Genomic DNA, 16,856 nt, shown 5'->3' on the forward strand with positions numbered 1-16,856 from the left:
AGTTTCCAATTTACTGGCCCTAACAGTTTTCTCTTCACCGTGAATGTCCAATCCCATATACCTCCACCTCCCCCACCAGGATGGCCTTCGTCCTTGAACAGAGGCTCAACCAGTCCCCATCCATCACCACACTCCTCCATTTGGCTGAACTTGTTCTCACGTTAAACAGCTTCTTCTTTGATTCCACTCACTTCCTCCAAATGAAAGGGGTTGCTATGGGAACCTGCATGGGCCCTAGCTTTGCCTGCCTTTTCGTGAGATATGTGCAATATTCTTTGTTCCAGTCCTACTCAGGTCCCCTCCCTCACCTCTATCTGGTACATTGATGACTATTGGTGCCGTTTCCTGCTCTCACCCTGAACTGGAACATTTCATTCACTTTGTTTCCAATTTCCACCCTTCCCTCACCTTTACATGGTCTATCTCTGACTTCCCTTCTCTTCCTCAACTTCTCTGTCTCCGTTTCTGGGGATAGCCTATCGACCAACATCCATAAGGAATAATAAGGGGAAAAAGTCACTGATGGGCGCAGTCTATAGGTTCCTTAATAGTAGCAACTCTGTTGGTCGGAGTATAAACCAAGTTGGGGCTTGTAAAAAGGGAACAGCAATAATCTGGGGTGATTTTAACCTCCATATTGATTGGACAAATCAAATTGGTCAGGGTAGCCTTGAGGAAGAGTTCATAGAGTGCATAAGGGACGGGTTCCTTGAGCAGCATGTAACGGAACCAACCAGAGAGCAGGCTATCTTAGATCTGGTCCTGTGTAATGAGACAGGATTAATAAACAATCTCCTAGTAAAGGATTCCCTTGGAATTGTTGAATTTCAAATTCAGATGGAGGGCGAGAAAGTTGGATCTCAAACCAGCGTACTAAACTTAAATAAAGGAGACTACAAAGGTATGTGGGCAGAGTTGGCTAAAGTGGACTGGGAAAATAGATTAAAGTATAGGATGGTTGATGAACAGTGGCATACATTTAAGGAGATATTTCATAACTGTTATGTAATGATGTGTGTATTGTCCTGGTACCTTAAATATAATGTAAGCACTATGCCACACCACAGAGGGCGCTGTGGTGGGAAACCTGGAAGTGCCTGCAACAGGCACTATAAAAGGCTGACCACCACACCTGAGAGGCACTCTGGAGCTGAACAATAAAGGACGAAGGTCACAGCAGTTAGACTTACACCAGACCATGTGGAGTCAGTGATTTGTGTGCTAGATACACCACATTGGCGACTAGGAAGCGGATGAACTCCACGCAACCATGGCTACTCTGGGCTCGCTAAAGGATTTTACCGTGGGCAATGATTGGGAGGCCTTTACGGAAAGGCTCGAGTACTACTTCACAGCAAACGACCTGACGGAGGACACGGACGCAATGAGAGATAAGCGTAAGGCGATATTGCTCTCCAGTTGTGGAGATGAGGTTTACTGTCTCGTCAGGGATTTGCTGGCACCCGGGAGCGCCAGGGACAAGTCATACGAGGAGCTGACTGAACTCATTCGTGACCAGTTGAAACCGAAGGAGAGCATCCTCACGGCCAGATGCAAATTTTACCATCACTGCAGACCTGAGGGCCAGGATGTCACCAAATATGCTGCGGACCTCAGGAGACTCGCGGCGCCGTGTGATTTTGGCGCACACCTGGGATGTTTTCGTTATGGGGATTGGCCACGAGGGTCTCCTTCACAAGCTGTTAGCCATGGAACCCACAGTCACTCTGACAAAGGCCATCGCCATCAGCCGGGCACATATGACCTTGACTTGCAGCACCAAGCAAATGATCCACACAGTCTCGAACCTGGCAGGCACTGTCCACATGATAGCGCCCACCATGGACAAAACTGCAGAACGTGGCTCTGCCCGGGGCAGAGAGCACGGACCTCGGGGTCCAGGAACTCAGAGTCCGCTGAGGGGGGCCAATCAAGCAGCACCATGCTGGCACTGCGGAGGAAGCCATGAGGCTCACCGGTGCAGGTTTGCGGAGTGCACGTGCAATACCTGCCACGTTAAAGGCCACCTTCAGCATATGTGTAAAATAAATCGGACTCACCATGTGGCTGATGAGATGGGGGATGATCTACTGTTCAGCGAGGAGCAAGTAGAAGAAAATGAGGTGTTTGGACTGCACACGTGTACTGACGATTCGCCCCCAGTGATAAGGGAAGTAAAAATCAACAGAGTCCCTGTGAGTATGGAAGTGGACACGGGCTCGGGTCTGTCGTTGATGAGTCGGAGAACTTTTGATAAACTGTGGACTAACCCAGCTGCACGACCCAAGCTAGTCCCAGTCACGGCGAAGCTGTGTACCTACACCAGGGAACTAATACCTGTTCTTGGCAGAGCGATGGTGCAGGTATCCCACGGGGACGAGATGCATGGTTTACTTTTGTGAGTTGTTGCAGGCGATGGGCCAACACTCCTCGGCCGGAGGTGGATGAGGACGGTCCGTGGGAGCTGGGAAGACTTCATCACTCCACAGGCTGCTGCTCCCCGGGGTGCTGCCGTGCCCCGGGTCCCCAGAGAGCAGCGCTGACCGAGCTGGAGCTGCAGCCTCAATCCACCCACAGGCAAACCCCAGGCACGGACCTCAAGCCACAGAGATCCTGCAGCCTCAGCCCCCACAGGCAAGCAGCTCTGCAGAGAGGGGCCTAGTGGGGGGGGGGGGGGGTGGGGGGGGGGTGGGTGAGCCGGCGGGGTGCGAGGGATCCAGGATGGCCGGCGGATCGGAAGAGCCCCGCCGAGGAAGTTGTCGTCGGGCGGGCCCTGCAGAGGAAGGTGCTGTTGGGCGGGCCCCGCCGAGGAGCTGTTAGCATCGGGCGGTGGCAGCAGCTGGAGGTCGGTGGCCACGGCGGCCGCATGGGAGGCCGCTACGGAGGCCGTGGGGGAGGTGGCAAGTGCGGCTGCTGGAGAGGCCACGATGGCCGCAGGGGAGGTGGTTACGGTGGCCGCTGGAGAAGCGACGACGACGGCCGCAGGATAGGCGGCAAGTCAGGTGTCAGCGGAAGGGAGCGGAGATTGCGACGGCGGAGGGCATCCGGAGCAGCGGAGAGCAAGATAGCGGCGGCATCGTGTTCAGAGCAGCAGAGCATCAAAGATGGCAGTGCCCAAGGAGAAGCCTCGTGGAATCTTCCTGCATCAAAGATGGTGCCTTAAAAAGGAAATGCATCCGGGAGTCTTAAAAGGGCCTTACCAAGAGGTGGTCCCCACAAAGGACTTCTGTAAGGCAGAGCGAGTGTAAAATGAGCTATGTTAATGTGAGATGGCGAATTTATATTAAGAATTAATTTTTTAATGCTGAATGGCCACTGTATTTGTGTAAAATAATGGATATGAAGTACAATTAATGATAAGGGCTAACAAGGAAATCAGGGATCCGTTACCAGTCAATAACTAGTTAATGTACCAGATAATATGTACCATACTAACGCACTGTCTATGCCTTCCTGCCTTCCGTTGGACAAGTGTGATGTTATGTATTGATGTATGTATCGTTGTCCTGCGTCCTGGTTGGGGTGGGTAAAGTGATGTTATGTAATGATGTGTGTATCGTCCTGGTACCTTAAATGTAATGTAAGCACTATGCCACACCACAGAGGGCGCTGTGGTGGGAAACCTGGAAGTACCTAGAACAGGCACTATATAAGGCTGACCACCACACCTGAGAGGCACTCTGGAGCTGAACAATAAAGGACGAAGGTCACAGCAGTTAGACTTACACCAGACCGTGTGGAGTCAGTGATATGTGTGTTAGATACACCACAATAACTCTGAAAAAATATATATTCCAGTGAGGGGGAAAAGGTATAAAAGAAAAGATAGCCATCTGTGGCTAACTAAAGAAATAAAGGGCGGTTTCCAATTAAAAACAAGGGCATACCAAGTGGCCAAAACTAGTGGGAGGATAGAAGATTGGGAAGCTTTTAAAAGCCAGCAAAGAACGACTAAAAAAATTATTAAGAAAGGGAAGATAGACTATGAAAGTAAACTAGCACAAAATATAAAAACAGATAGCAAGAGTTTCTATAATATAAAAAAAGGAAAAGAGTGGCTAAAGTAAATGTTGGCCCCTTAGAGGACGAGACCTGAGATGGGGAACATGGAGGTGTCAGAAACTCTGAACAAATATTTTATATTAGTCTTTACGGTAGAGGACACTAAAAATATCCCAACAATGGATAGTCAAGGGGCTATGGGGGCGGAACTTAACACAATCACAATCACTAAGGAGGTGGTACTTAGTAAGATATAGAACATAAGAACATAAGAATTAGGAACAGGAGTAGGCCATCTAGCCCCTCGAGCCTGCTCCGTCATTCAACAAGATCATGACTGATCTGGCCGTGGACTCAGCTCCACTTACCCGCCCGCTCCCCGTAACTCTTAATTCCCTTATTGGTTAAAAATCTATCTATCTGTGATTTGAATACATTCAATGAGCTAGCCTCAACTGCTTCCTTGGGCAGAGAATTCCACAGATTCACAACCCTGTTGGAGAAGAAATTCCTTCTCAACTCGGTTTTAAATTGGCACCCCCGTATTTTGAGGCTGTGCCCCCTAGTTCTAGTCTCCCCGACCAGTGGAAACAACCTCTCTGCCTCTATCTTGTCTATCCCTTTCATTATTTTAAATGTTTCTACAAGATCACCCCTCATCCTTCTGAACTCCGACGAGTAAAGACCCAGTCTACTCAATCTATCATCATAAGGTAACCCCCTCATCTCTGGAATCAGCCGAGTGAATCGTCTCTGTACCCCCTCCAAAGCTAGTATATACTTCCTTAAGACCAAAACTGCATGCAGTACTCCAGGTGCGGCCTCACCAATACCCTGTACAGTTGCAGCAGGACCTCCCTGCTTTTGTACTCCATCCCTCTCACAATGAAGGCCAACATTCCATTCGCTTTCCTGATTACCTGCTGCACCTGCAAACTAACTTTTTGGGATTCATGCACAAGGACCCCTCTGCACCACAGCATTTTGTAATTTCTCCCCATTCAAATAATATTCCCTTTTACTGTTTTATTTTCCAAGGTGAATGACATCACACATTTTCCGACATTGTATTCCATCTGCCAAACCTTAGCCCATTCGCTTAACCTATCTAAATCTCTTTGCAGCCTCTCTGTGTCCTCTACACAACCCGTTTTCCCATTAATCTTTGTGTCATCTGCAAATTTTGTTACACTACACTCTGTCCCCTCTTCCAGGTCATCTATGTATATTGTAAACAGTTGTGGTCCCAGCACCGATCCCTGTGGCACACCACTAACCACCGATTTCCAACCCGAAAAGGACCCATTTATCCCGACTCTCTGCTTTCTGTTAGCCAGCCAACTCTCTATCCATGCTAATACATTTCCTCTGACTCCGCGTACCTTTATCTTCTCAGTAACCTTTTGTGTGGCACCTTATCGAATGCCTTTTGGAAATCTAAATACACCACGTCCATCGGTACACCTCTATCCACCATGCTCGTTATATCCTCAAAGAATTCCAGTAAATTAGTTAAACATGATTTCCCCTTCATGAATCCATGCGTCTGCTTGATTGCACTATTCCTATCTAGATGTCCCGCTATTTCTTCCTTAATGATAGCTTCAAACATTTTCCCGACTACAGATGTTAAACTAACCGGCCTATAGTTACCTGCCTTATGTCTGCCCCCTTTTTTAAACAGAGGCGTTACATTAACTGCTTTCCAATCCGCTGGTACCTCCCCAGAGTCCAGAGAATTTTGGTAGATTATAATGAATGCATCTGCTATAACTTCCGCCATCTCTTTTAATACCCTGGGATGCATTTCATCAGGACCAGGGGACTTGTCTACCTTGAGTCCCATTAGCCTGTCCAGCACTACCCCCCCAGTGATAGTGATTGTCTCAAGGTCCTCCCTTCCCACATTCCTGTGACCAGCAATTTTTGGCATGGTTTTTGTGTCTTCCACTGTGAAGACCGAAGCAAAATAATTGTTTATGGTCTGAGCCATTTCCACATTTCCCATTATTAAATCCCCCTTCTCATCTTCTGAGGGACCAACATTTACTTTAGTCACTCTTTTCCGTTTTATATATCTGTAAAAGCTTTTACTATCTGTTTTTATGTTTTGCGCAAGTTTACTTTCGTAATCCAACTTACCTTTCTTTATTGCTTTCTTAGTCATTCTTTGCTGGCGTTTAAAATTTTCCCAATCTTCTAGTTTCCCACTAATCTTGGCCAACTTATACGCATTGGTTTTTAATTTGATACTCTCCTTTATTTCCTTGGTTATCCACGACTGGTTATCCCTTCTCTTACCGCCCTTCTTTTTCACTGGAATATATTTTTGTTGAGCACTATGAAAGAGCTCCTTAAAAGTCCTCCACTGTTCCTCAATTGTGCCACCGTTTAGTCTGTGTTTCCAGTCTACTTTAGCCAACTCTGCCCTCATCCCACTGTAGTCCCCTTTGTTTAAGCATAGTATGCTCGTTTGAGACACTACTTCCTCACCCTCAATCTGTATTACAAATTCAACCATACTGTGATCACTCATTCCGAGAGGATCTTTTACTAGGAGATTGTTTATTATTCCTGTATCATTACACAGGACCAGATCTAAGATCGCTTGCTCTCTTGTAGGTTCTGTAACATACTGTTCTAAGAAACAATCCCGTATGCATTCTATGAATTCCTCCTCAAGGCTACCTCGTGCGATTTGATTTGACCAATCGATATGTAGGTTAAAATCCCCCATGATTACTGCCGTTCCTTTTTCATATGCCTCCATTATTCCCTTGATTATTGCCCGCCCCACCGTGAAGTTATTATTTGGGGGCCTATAAACTACGCCCACCAGTGACTTTTTCCCCTTACTATCCCCTCCACCCACAATGATTCAACATTTTGTTCATTAGAGCCAATATCGTCTCTCACAACTGCCCTGATATCTTCCTTTATTAACAGAGCTACCCCACTTCCTTTCCTTTCTTGTCTATCTTTCCGAATTGTCAGATACCCCTGTATGTTTAATTCCCAGTCTTGGCCACCCTGCAACCACGTTTCTGTAATGGCCACCAAATCATACCCATTTGTAATGATTTGGGCCGTCAACTCATTTACTTTATTTCGAATGCTGCATGCGTTTAGGTAGAGTGTTTTAATACTAGTTTTTAAACCATGATTTTTAGTTTTGACCCCTCCTGCAGCCCCTTTATATTCATACATATTGTCCCTTCCTATCACCTTGTGGTTTACACCTACCCCAGTGCTACTCTGCTCTATTGCCTCCTGCCTTTTGCATTCTTTCTTGGGATCCTGTTCATCTGAGCTCTCACCCATTCTAACTAGCTCAGAGCCCTCTCCTGTGTTCCGAATACTCCTTGCATTGAGGCACCGAGCTTTCATGCTTGCCTTTTTATTACACTTTGACCTTTTAGAATTTTGCTGTACAGTGGCCCTTTTTGTTTTTTGCCTTGGGTTTCTCTGCCCTCCACTTTTACTCATCTCATTTCGTCTTTTGCTTTTGTCTCCTTTTTGTTTCCCTCTGTCTCCCTGCATTGGTTCCCATCCCCCTGCCATATTAGTTTAACACCTCCCAACAGCACTAGCAAACATTTCCCCTAGGACATTGGTTCCGGTCCTGCCTAGGTGCAGACCGTCCAGTTTGTACTGGTCCCACCTCCCCAGAACCGGTTCCAATGCCCCAAGAATTTGAATCCCTCCCTGCTGCACCACTGCTCAAGCCACGTATTCATAGAAACATAGAAACATAGAAAATAGGTGCAGGAGCAGGCCATTCAGCCCTTCTAGCCTGCACCGCCATTCAATGAGTTCATGGCTGAACATGAAACTTCAGTACCCCCTTCCTGCTTTCACGCCATACCCCTTGATCCCCCGAGTAGTAAGGACTTCATCTAACTCCCTTTTGAATATATTTAGTGAATTGGCCTCAACTACTTTCTGTGGTAGAGAATTCCACAGGTTCACCACTCTCTGGGTGAAGAAGTTTCTCCTTATCTCGGTCCTAAATAGCTTACCCCTTATCCTTAGACTGTGACCCCTGGTTCTGGACTTCCCCAACATTGGGAACATTCTTCCTGCATCCAACCTGTCCAAACCCGTCAGAATTTTAAACGTTTCATCTGAGCTATCCTGCGATTCCTACTCTGACTAGCACGTGGCACTGGTAATAATGCCGAGATTACTACTTTTGAGGTCCTACGTTTTAATTTAGCTCCTAGCTCCTTAAATTCGTCTCGTAGGACCTCATCCCTTTTTTTACCTATATCGTTGGTACCAATGTGCACCACGACAACTGGCTGTTCACCCTCCCTTTTCAGAATGTCCTGCACCCGCTCCGAGACATCCTTGACCCTTGCACCAGGGAGGCAACATACCATCCTGGAGTCTCGGTTGCTGCCGCAGAAACGCCTATCTATTCCCCTTACAATCGAATCCCCTATCTATATCGCTCTCCCACTCTTTTTCCTGCCCTCCTGTGCAGCAGCGCCAGCCACGGTGCCATGAACTTGGCTGCTGCTGCCCTCCCCTGATGAGTCATCCCCCTCAACAGTACTCAAAACGGTGTATCTGTTTTGCAGGGGGATGACTGCAGGGGACCTCTGCACTACCTTCCTTGCACTGCTCTTCCTGCTGGTCTTCCATTCCCTAGCTGGCTGTGGCCCCTTCACCTGCGGTAAGACCACCTCGCTACACGTGCTACTCACATCATTCTCAGCATCGTGGATGCTCCAGAGTAAATCCACCCTCAGCTCCAATTCCGCAACGCGGACCATCAGGAGCTGGAGGCGGATACACTTCCCGCACACGTAGTCGTCAGGGACACCAGAAGTGTCCCTGAGTTCCCACATGGTACAGGAGGAGCATATCACATGACCGAGCTCTCCTGCCATGATGTAACCCTTAGATACACATTGGCAACAACAATGCTAAAGTTTACTCGCTGTTATAGAAGAGAAAAAAGAAAAACTATTCACCAATCACCAGCCAATCACTTACCCCCTTGGCTGTGACGTCATCTTTCTGTTTCTTTCTACTTCTTTTTTGCCTTCTCTCTAAGGGGAGAAGGCAAAAAAGGGACTAAAGGCGGATAAATCCCCTGGACCTGATGGCTTATATCTGAGGGTATTAAGAGAAGTAGCGGCAAGGATAGTGGATGCATTGGTTGTAATTTACCAAAATTCCCTGGATTCTGGGGGAGGCCCCAGCAGATTGGAAAACTGCAAATGTAACGCCACGATTTAAAAAAAGGAGGTAGATAAAAAGCAGGAAACTATAGACCAGTTAGGGAAAATGTTGGAGTCCATTATTAAAGAAGCAGTAGGACATTTGGAAAAACATAATTCAGTCAGGCAGAGTTAGCATGGATTTATGAAGGGGAAGTCATGTTTGACAAACTTGCTGGAACTCTTTGAGGATGTAACAAACAGGGTGGATAAAGGGGAACCAGTGGATGTGGTGTATTTGGACTTCCAGAAGACATTTGATAAGTTGCCACATAAAAGGTTACTGCACAAGACAAAAGTTCACGGGGTTGGGTGCAATATATTAGCATGGATAAAGGATTGGCTAACCAACAAAAAACAGAGAGTCTGGATAAATGGTTCATTCTCGGGTTGGCAATCAGTAACTAGTGGAGTGCCGCAGGGATCAGTACTTTGACCCCAACTATTTACAATGTATATTAACGACTTGGATGAAGGGACCGAGTGCTGAAGATACAAAGATGGGAGAAAAAGCAATGTGTGAGGAGGACACGAAAAATCTGCAAAAGGACATTGACAGACTAAGTGAGTGGGCAAAAATTTGGCAGATGGAGTATAATGTTGGAAAGTACAAGGTCATGCACTTTGGCAGAAAAAAAATCAAAGAGCAAGTTATTATTTAAATGGAGAAAAATTGCAAAGTGCTGCAGTACTGGGGGTCCTGGTGCATGAATCACAAAGTTAGCATGCAGGTTAAGCAAGTGATCAGGAAGGCCAATGGAATCTTGGCCTTTATTGCAAAGGGAATGGAGTATAAAAGCAGGGAAGTCTTGCTGCAGTTATACAGGGTATTGGTGAGGCTACACCTGGAATATTGCGTACAGTTTTGGTTTCCATAATTTAAGAAAGGATTGGTTTGGAGACAGTACAGAGAAGGTTCACTAGGTTGATTCCGGAGATGAGGGGGTTGATTTATGAGGAAAGGTTGAGTAGGTTGGGCCTCTACTCATTGGAATTCAGAAGAATAAGAGGTGATCTTATCGAAACGTATAAGATTATGAGGGGGCTTGACAAGATGGATGCAGAGAGGATGTTTCCTCTGATCGGGGAGACTAGAACTAGGGGGCATAATCTTAGAATAAGGGGCCGTCCATTTAAAATTGAGATGAGGAGAAATTTCTTCTCTCAGAGGTTGTAACTCTGTGGAATTCGCTGCCTCAGAGAACTGTGGAAGCTGGGTCATTGAATAAATTTAAGACAGAGATAGACAGTTAACCAATAAGGAATTAATGGGTTATGGGGAGAGGGCAGAGAAGTGGACCTGAGTCCATGATCGGATCAGCCATGATCGTATTAAATGGCGCAGCAGGCCCGAGGGGCCGTATGGCCTACTCCTGCTCCTATTTCTTATGTTCTTATTATAAGCCTACTGACTCCACAGCTACCTTGACTACATATCCTCCCACCCCCTTTCTGTAAGGATTCTATTCCATTCTCCCAGTTTCTCCGTCTCCGTCGCATCTGTTCTGACGATGTTACCTTCCATACAAGTGCTTCTGGTATGTCTTAAGAACATAAGAAATAGGAGCAGGAGTAGGCCATTTGGTCCCTTGAGCCTGCTCCGCCATTTAATACGATCATGGCTGATCTGATTATGGATTCAGCTCCACTTCCCTAGCCACTCCTCATAGCCCTTTATTCCCTTATCACTCAAAAATCTGTATCTCCGCCTTAAATATATTCAATGACCCAGCCTCCACAGCTCTCTGGGCAGAAAATTCCACAGATTTACAACCGTCTGAGAGAAGAAATTCCTCCTCATGTCAGTTTTAAATGGGTGGACCCTTATTCTGAGACTATGTCCCCTAGTTTTAGTTTCCCCTATGAATGGAAATATCCTCTCTGCATCCACCTTGTCGAGCCCTCTCATTATCTTATGTTTCGATAAGATCATCTCTCATTTTTCTGAACTCCAATGAGTATAGGCCCAACCTACTCAACCTTTCTTCATAAGTCAACCTCCTCATCTCCAGAATCAAACTAGTGAACCTTATAAGAACGTAAAAAATAGGAACAGGAGTAGGCCATATGGCCCCTCGAGCCTGCTCCGCCATTCAATAAGTTCATGGCTGATCTGATCATGGACTCAGCTCCACTTCCCCGCCTGCTCCCCATGACCCCTTATACCCTTATCGTTTAAGAAACTGTCTATTTTTGTCTTAAATTTATTCAATGTCCCAGCTTCCACAGCTCTCTGAGGCAGCGAATTCCACAGATTCCCCCGAGAGAAGAAATTTCTCCTCATCTCTGTTTAAATGGGCGGCCCCTTATTCTAAGATCATGCCCTCTAGTTCTAGTTTCCCCCATCAGCGGAAACATCCTCTCTGCATCCACCTTGTCAAGCCCCCTCATAATCTTATATGTTTCGATAAGATAACCTCTCATTCTTCTGAATTCCAATGAGTAGAGGCCCAACCTACTCAGCCTTTCCTCATAAGTCAACCCACTCATCCCCGGAATCAACCTAGTGAACCTTCTCTGAACTGCCTCCAAAGCAAGTATATCCTTTCTTAAATATGGAAACCAAAACTGCACGCAGTATTCCAAGTGTGGCCTCACCAATACCTGATATAACTGTAGTAAGACTTCCCTGCTTTTATACTCCATCCCCTTTGCAATAAAGGCTAAGATACCATTGGCCTTCCTGATCACTTCTGTACCTGCATACTATCATTTTGTGTTTCATGTACCAGGACCCCCAGGTCCCTCTGTACTGCAGCACTTTGCAATCTTTCTCCATTTAAATAATAACTTGCTCTTTGATTTTTTTCTGCCAAAGTGCATGACTTCACACTTTTCAACATTATACTCTATCTGCCAAATTCTTGCCCACTCACTTAGCCTGTCTATGTCCTCTTGCAGATTTGTGTCCTCCTCACACATTGCTTTTCCTCCCATCTTTGTATTGTCAGCAAACTTGGCTATGTTACACTCAGTCCCTTCTTCCAAGTCATTAATATAGATTGTAAATAGTTGGGGTCCCAGCACTGATCCCTGCGGCACCCCACTAGTTACTGGTTGCCAACCAGAGAATGAACCGCCTCCAATGCAAGTATATCCTTCCTTAAAAACGGAGACCAAAACTTGAAGCAGTACTCCAGGTGTGGCCTCACCAATACCCTGCACAGCAGGCGCAGGACTTCTCTGTTTTTATACTCTATCCCCCTTGCAATAAAGGCTCACATTCCATTTGCCTTCCTGATTACTTGCTGTACCTGCATACTAACTTTTTTGTGTTTCATGCACAAGGACCCCCAGGTCCCGCTGTACTGCAGCACGTTACAATTTTTCTCCACTTAAATTATAATTTGCTTTTCTATTTTTTTCTGCCAAACTGGATAACCTCACATTTTTCCACATTATATTCCATCTGCCAAATTTTTGCCCACTCACTTAGCCTGTCTATATCCCGACTCTGTTTTCTGTTAGTCAGCCAATCCTCTATCCATGCTAATATATTACCCCCCAACCCCGTGAACTTTTATCTTGTGCAGTAACCTTTTATGTGGCACTTTATCGAATGCTTTCTGGAAATCCAAATACACCAAATCCACTGGTTCCCCCTTATCCACCCTGTTTGTTACATCCTCAAAGAACTCCAGCAAATTTGTCAAACATGATTTCCCTTTCATAAAACCATGCTGACTCTGCTTGATTGAATCATGCTTTTCCAAATGTCCTGCTACTGCTTCCTTAATAATGGACTCCAGCATTTTCCCAACGACAGATGTTAGGCTAACTGCTCTATAGTTTCCTGCTTTCTGTATGCCTCTTTTTTTTAAATAGAGGCATTACATTTGTGATTTTGCAATCCACAGAATCCAGGGAATTTTGGTAGATTACAACCAATGCATCCACTATCTCGGCAGCTGCTTCCTTTAATTCTCTAGAATGGCAAGCCTTCAGGTCCAGGGGACTTGTCCGCCTTTAGTCACATTATTTTACCTAGTACTACTTCTTTAGTTATAGTGATAGTATTAAGTTCCTCCCTCCCTATAGCCCCTTGATTATCCACTATTGGGACGTTTTTAGTGTCTTCTGCCATTTGTTCAACGTCTCTGCCATTTCCCTGTTCCCCATTATTAATTCCCCAGTCTCATCCTCTCGGGGACTAACATTTACTTTAGACCCTCTTTTCCTTTTTATGTACCTGTAGAAACTCTTACTATCTGTTTTTATATTTCTTGCTAGTTTACTTTCTTTTTCCTCAGCTGAGAACTCCCCTCTACCGTGGTTAACAGGGCCCTCGACCGTTCTATTTCCCACATTTATCCTCTCCTGCCTTCCCCTCCCTCTCAAAACCATGATAGGGTTCCCCTTGTCCTCACCTTTCCCCCACCAGCCTCCACATTCAACGGATCATCCTCTGCCATTTCCACCACCTCCAGCATGATCCCACCACCAAACATGTTTTCCCCATCTCTCCTTTCAGCATTCAGAAGGGACCGTTCCCTTTACGACATCCGTTCTACTCCTCTATCACCCCCTCCCCTTCCAACGGCAGCTACCCATGCAAGCACAGGAGATGCAACACCTGCACTTTTACCTCCTCCCTTCCCACTGTCCTGGGCCCAAAACACACTTTCCAGGTGAAACAGTGAGTTACTTGTAGTTCTTGCAATTTAGTATAGTGTAATCGCTGTTCATGATCGGTGCTCCTCTACATTGGGGAGACCAAATGCAGATTGGGTGACCGCTTTGCGGAGCACCTCCGTTCAGTTCGTAAGCATGACCCCAGGCTTCTGGTCACCTGTCAGTTTAATTCTCTCCTTCACTCCCACTCTGACCTCGGTGACGTAAGCTCGAGGAACAGCAGCTCATCTTTCGATTAAACACTCTACAGCCTTCTGGACTCAACATCGAGTTCAACAATTTCAGATCATAACCTCTGCCCCTATTTTTTCAGACAGCAGCTGTTGATGATTCTGCAATGCCCATTTATACCTCCTCTAGACCATCTTTTATTTGTTTACTTGTCCCATTATCATTTGCCTTGTGCTATCATACCTTTTGTCATGTAATCTCTCCTGCCTTCCACCCTATCACAGATCTTCCCTTTTGTTCTTTCCTCCTCTCCCCTTTCTTTGCCTCTGTACTTGCTTAAAACCTGTTACATCTCTAACTTTTTCCAGTTCTGACGAAAGGTCATCGACCTGAAACGTTAACTCTGTTTCTCTCTCCACAGATGCTGCCTGACCTGCTGAGTATATTCAGCATTTTCTGTTTTTATTTCAGATTTCCAGCGTCTGTAGTATTTGGCTTTTGAAAGAAAGGTAAATGTAGTTTTAGGGGCTTAGATGTGGTACACCTCCCTTATACCGTTTTCCTTGATTTGTGTTTGGGCAGAAATTGAGAGGAAAATTCTCCCCAATGTATCGTGTCTGTAGTGTAGCAATGCTACTAATTACATCAGGAAAGTTGCAGTTGTGCTGTGCCATTTTGTTTGGGTGGACGCAAAGCACATGGAACGTAGTCACTCAGGATTGAATGAAGTTTTATTTGATCGTTTTGCTTGAGCACAAGACAGACAGCAGCAGACAGAGAAACAAAATATATTAGAAATTGTTATACATCAGAGACTGAGAATCTTGAAATACAGCAACAAGATCAGCCAGACTTTCCCTTGGGCTACTTTCCCATACAACAACAGGAGGCAGGGTAAGAGGAGCAAGTCCACCTTCTGTTAGCTAATGTTTGATAGTGCTGAAACTATACACAATGTGCTGTTTGTGTCTCTAACTATTATGGAAACGTTTATCCAGTTCTTCAAAAGTTCTGCTCTGTGCTTTAGAGCAGATAAACCACAATCAGCACTAATAAGTAAACCACTTGCACCTAACCCACGGGCACTGTGGTCAATCAAGGGCTTCTGGGCTAATTAGTCCCGCCCTCATCAGGGTGAGAGTTGCCTCTGTTGCAGAAAAGAACAGTTTCTGATTCTCAGTACCCAATTATCAGCAGCAAGCCCCTTCCAGATTAGATGTATTATGGATTAGATTCAGAATAAAACTCTGCATAGTTATAACAACAACACTAACAACTTTGATTTATATAGTGTCTTTAACATAGTAAAACGTCCTTCACAGCAGTTTTATAAGACAAAACAAATAAATTTGACACCGAGCCACATGAGAAGAAATTACGGCAGATGACCAAAAGCTTGGTCAAAGAGGTAGGTTTTAAGCAGCATCTTAAAGGGGGAAAGAGAGGTGGAGAGGTTTAGGGAAGGAGTTCCAAAGCTTGGGGTCCAGGCAGCTGAAGGCACGGCCACCAATGGTTGAGCTGTTATAATCAGGAATGCTCCAAAGGGCAGAATTTGAGGAGCTCAGACATCTCGTGAGGCTGAAAGAGATTTCACAGATAGGGAGGGGTGAGGCCATGGAGGGATTTGTAAACAAGGATGAGAATTTTGAAATCAAGGCGTTGATTAACCGGGAGCCAATGTAGGTCAGCAAGCACAGGGGTGATCACGGGTGATCGGGAATGTGGGAGGCCAGTCAGGAGTGCGTTGGAATAGTCAAATCTAGAGGTAACAAGAGTATGGATGAGGGCTTCAGCAGCGGATGAGCTGAGGCAGGGGTGGAGAAGGGCAATGTTACGGAGGTGGAAATAGCCGGTTTTAGTTATGCCGCGGATATGTGGCCGGGAGCTCATTTTAGGGTCAATTATGATGTCTAGGTTGCAAACAGTCTGGTTCAGCCTTAGATAGATGTTAGGGAGAGGGATGGCTAAGGAACGCAGTTTGTGGCGGGGACCAACGACAATGACTTCAGTTTTCTCAATATTTAATTGGAGAAAATTTCTGCTCATCCAGTACTGGATGTTGGACAAGTAGTCTGACAATTTAGAGACCATGGCGGGGTCGAGAGAAGTGGTGGAGAGGTAGAGCTGAGTGTCGTCAGCGTATATGTGGAAACTGACTCCGTGTTTTTGGATGATATCGCCAAGGAGCAGCATATAGATGAGAAATACGAGGGGGCGAAGGATAGATTCTTGGGGGACACCAGAGGTAATGATGCGGGATTGGGAACAGAAGCCATTGCAGGTGATTCTCTGGCTACGACTGGATAGATAAGAAGGGAACCAGGTGAGTGCAGTCCCACCCAGCTGGACAATGGTGGAGAGGCGTTGGAGAAGGATGGAGTGGTCAGCTGTGTCAAAGGCAATTACCCAGCAAGTATTCCCATCTCAAGTGTTCTATGGGTTAAGTACTGAGTAAAACCCCCTCTACTCTGCCTCACGCTGCTCCCTGGGCAGCTCGCCGCTCCTTTTATGGCCCCGACCTGCGAGAAACTATCAGCGGCAGGTCAGGGCCATAAAAGGAGCGGCGCACAGCCCAGGGTGCAGTGTGGAGGCGTGCCACTACAAGGTACAGCGCGAGCTGGTGCAGGAGGGCAGCGAAGAGTAATGTCAGCAAGGTCCAGGTCGGTGATTGGGCAGATGCAGCAGGAGCGGCGAGATCGGGGCAAAGGAGCTGTGAGAGACTGTGGAGGGATGTGATCGGGGCCCAGGGGAGGCGTGAGTTCGGGGCCAGGGGCAGCACGGGCCAGCCCACACTGCGATATGTATGCGCACTAGGTCCGTGCA

At 46.2% G+C, this 16,856-nt stretch overlaps 1 protein-coding gene across 1 annotated transcript in view; it reads right to left on the reverse strand.

Annotated features, from left to right (window-relative positions):
• Nucleotides 1–16,856, reverse strand: part of myo15b (myosin XVB) — a 480,192-nt gene that overhangs the window by 26,182 nt on the left and 437,154 nt on the right. The window contains exon 66 of the mRNA XM_070856827.1: nucleotides 2,338–2,561. Coding sequence (XP_070712928.1) covers nucleotides 2,338–2,561 — 224 coding nt within the window. The remainder of the gene's footprint in view (nucleotides 1–2,337; nucleotides 2,562–16,856) is intronic.

The sequence above is a fragment of the Pristiophorus japonicus genome, chromosome 16, assembly GCF_044704955.1.
Source record: "Pristiophorus japonicus isolate sPriJap1 chromosome 16, sPriJap1.hap1, whole genome shotgun sequence".
NCBI lineage: Eukaryota > Metazoa > Chordata > Chondrichthyes > Pristiophoridae > Pristiophorus > Pristiophorus japonicus.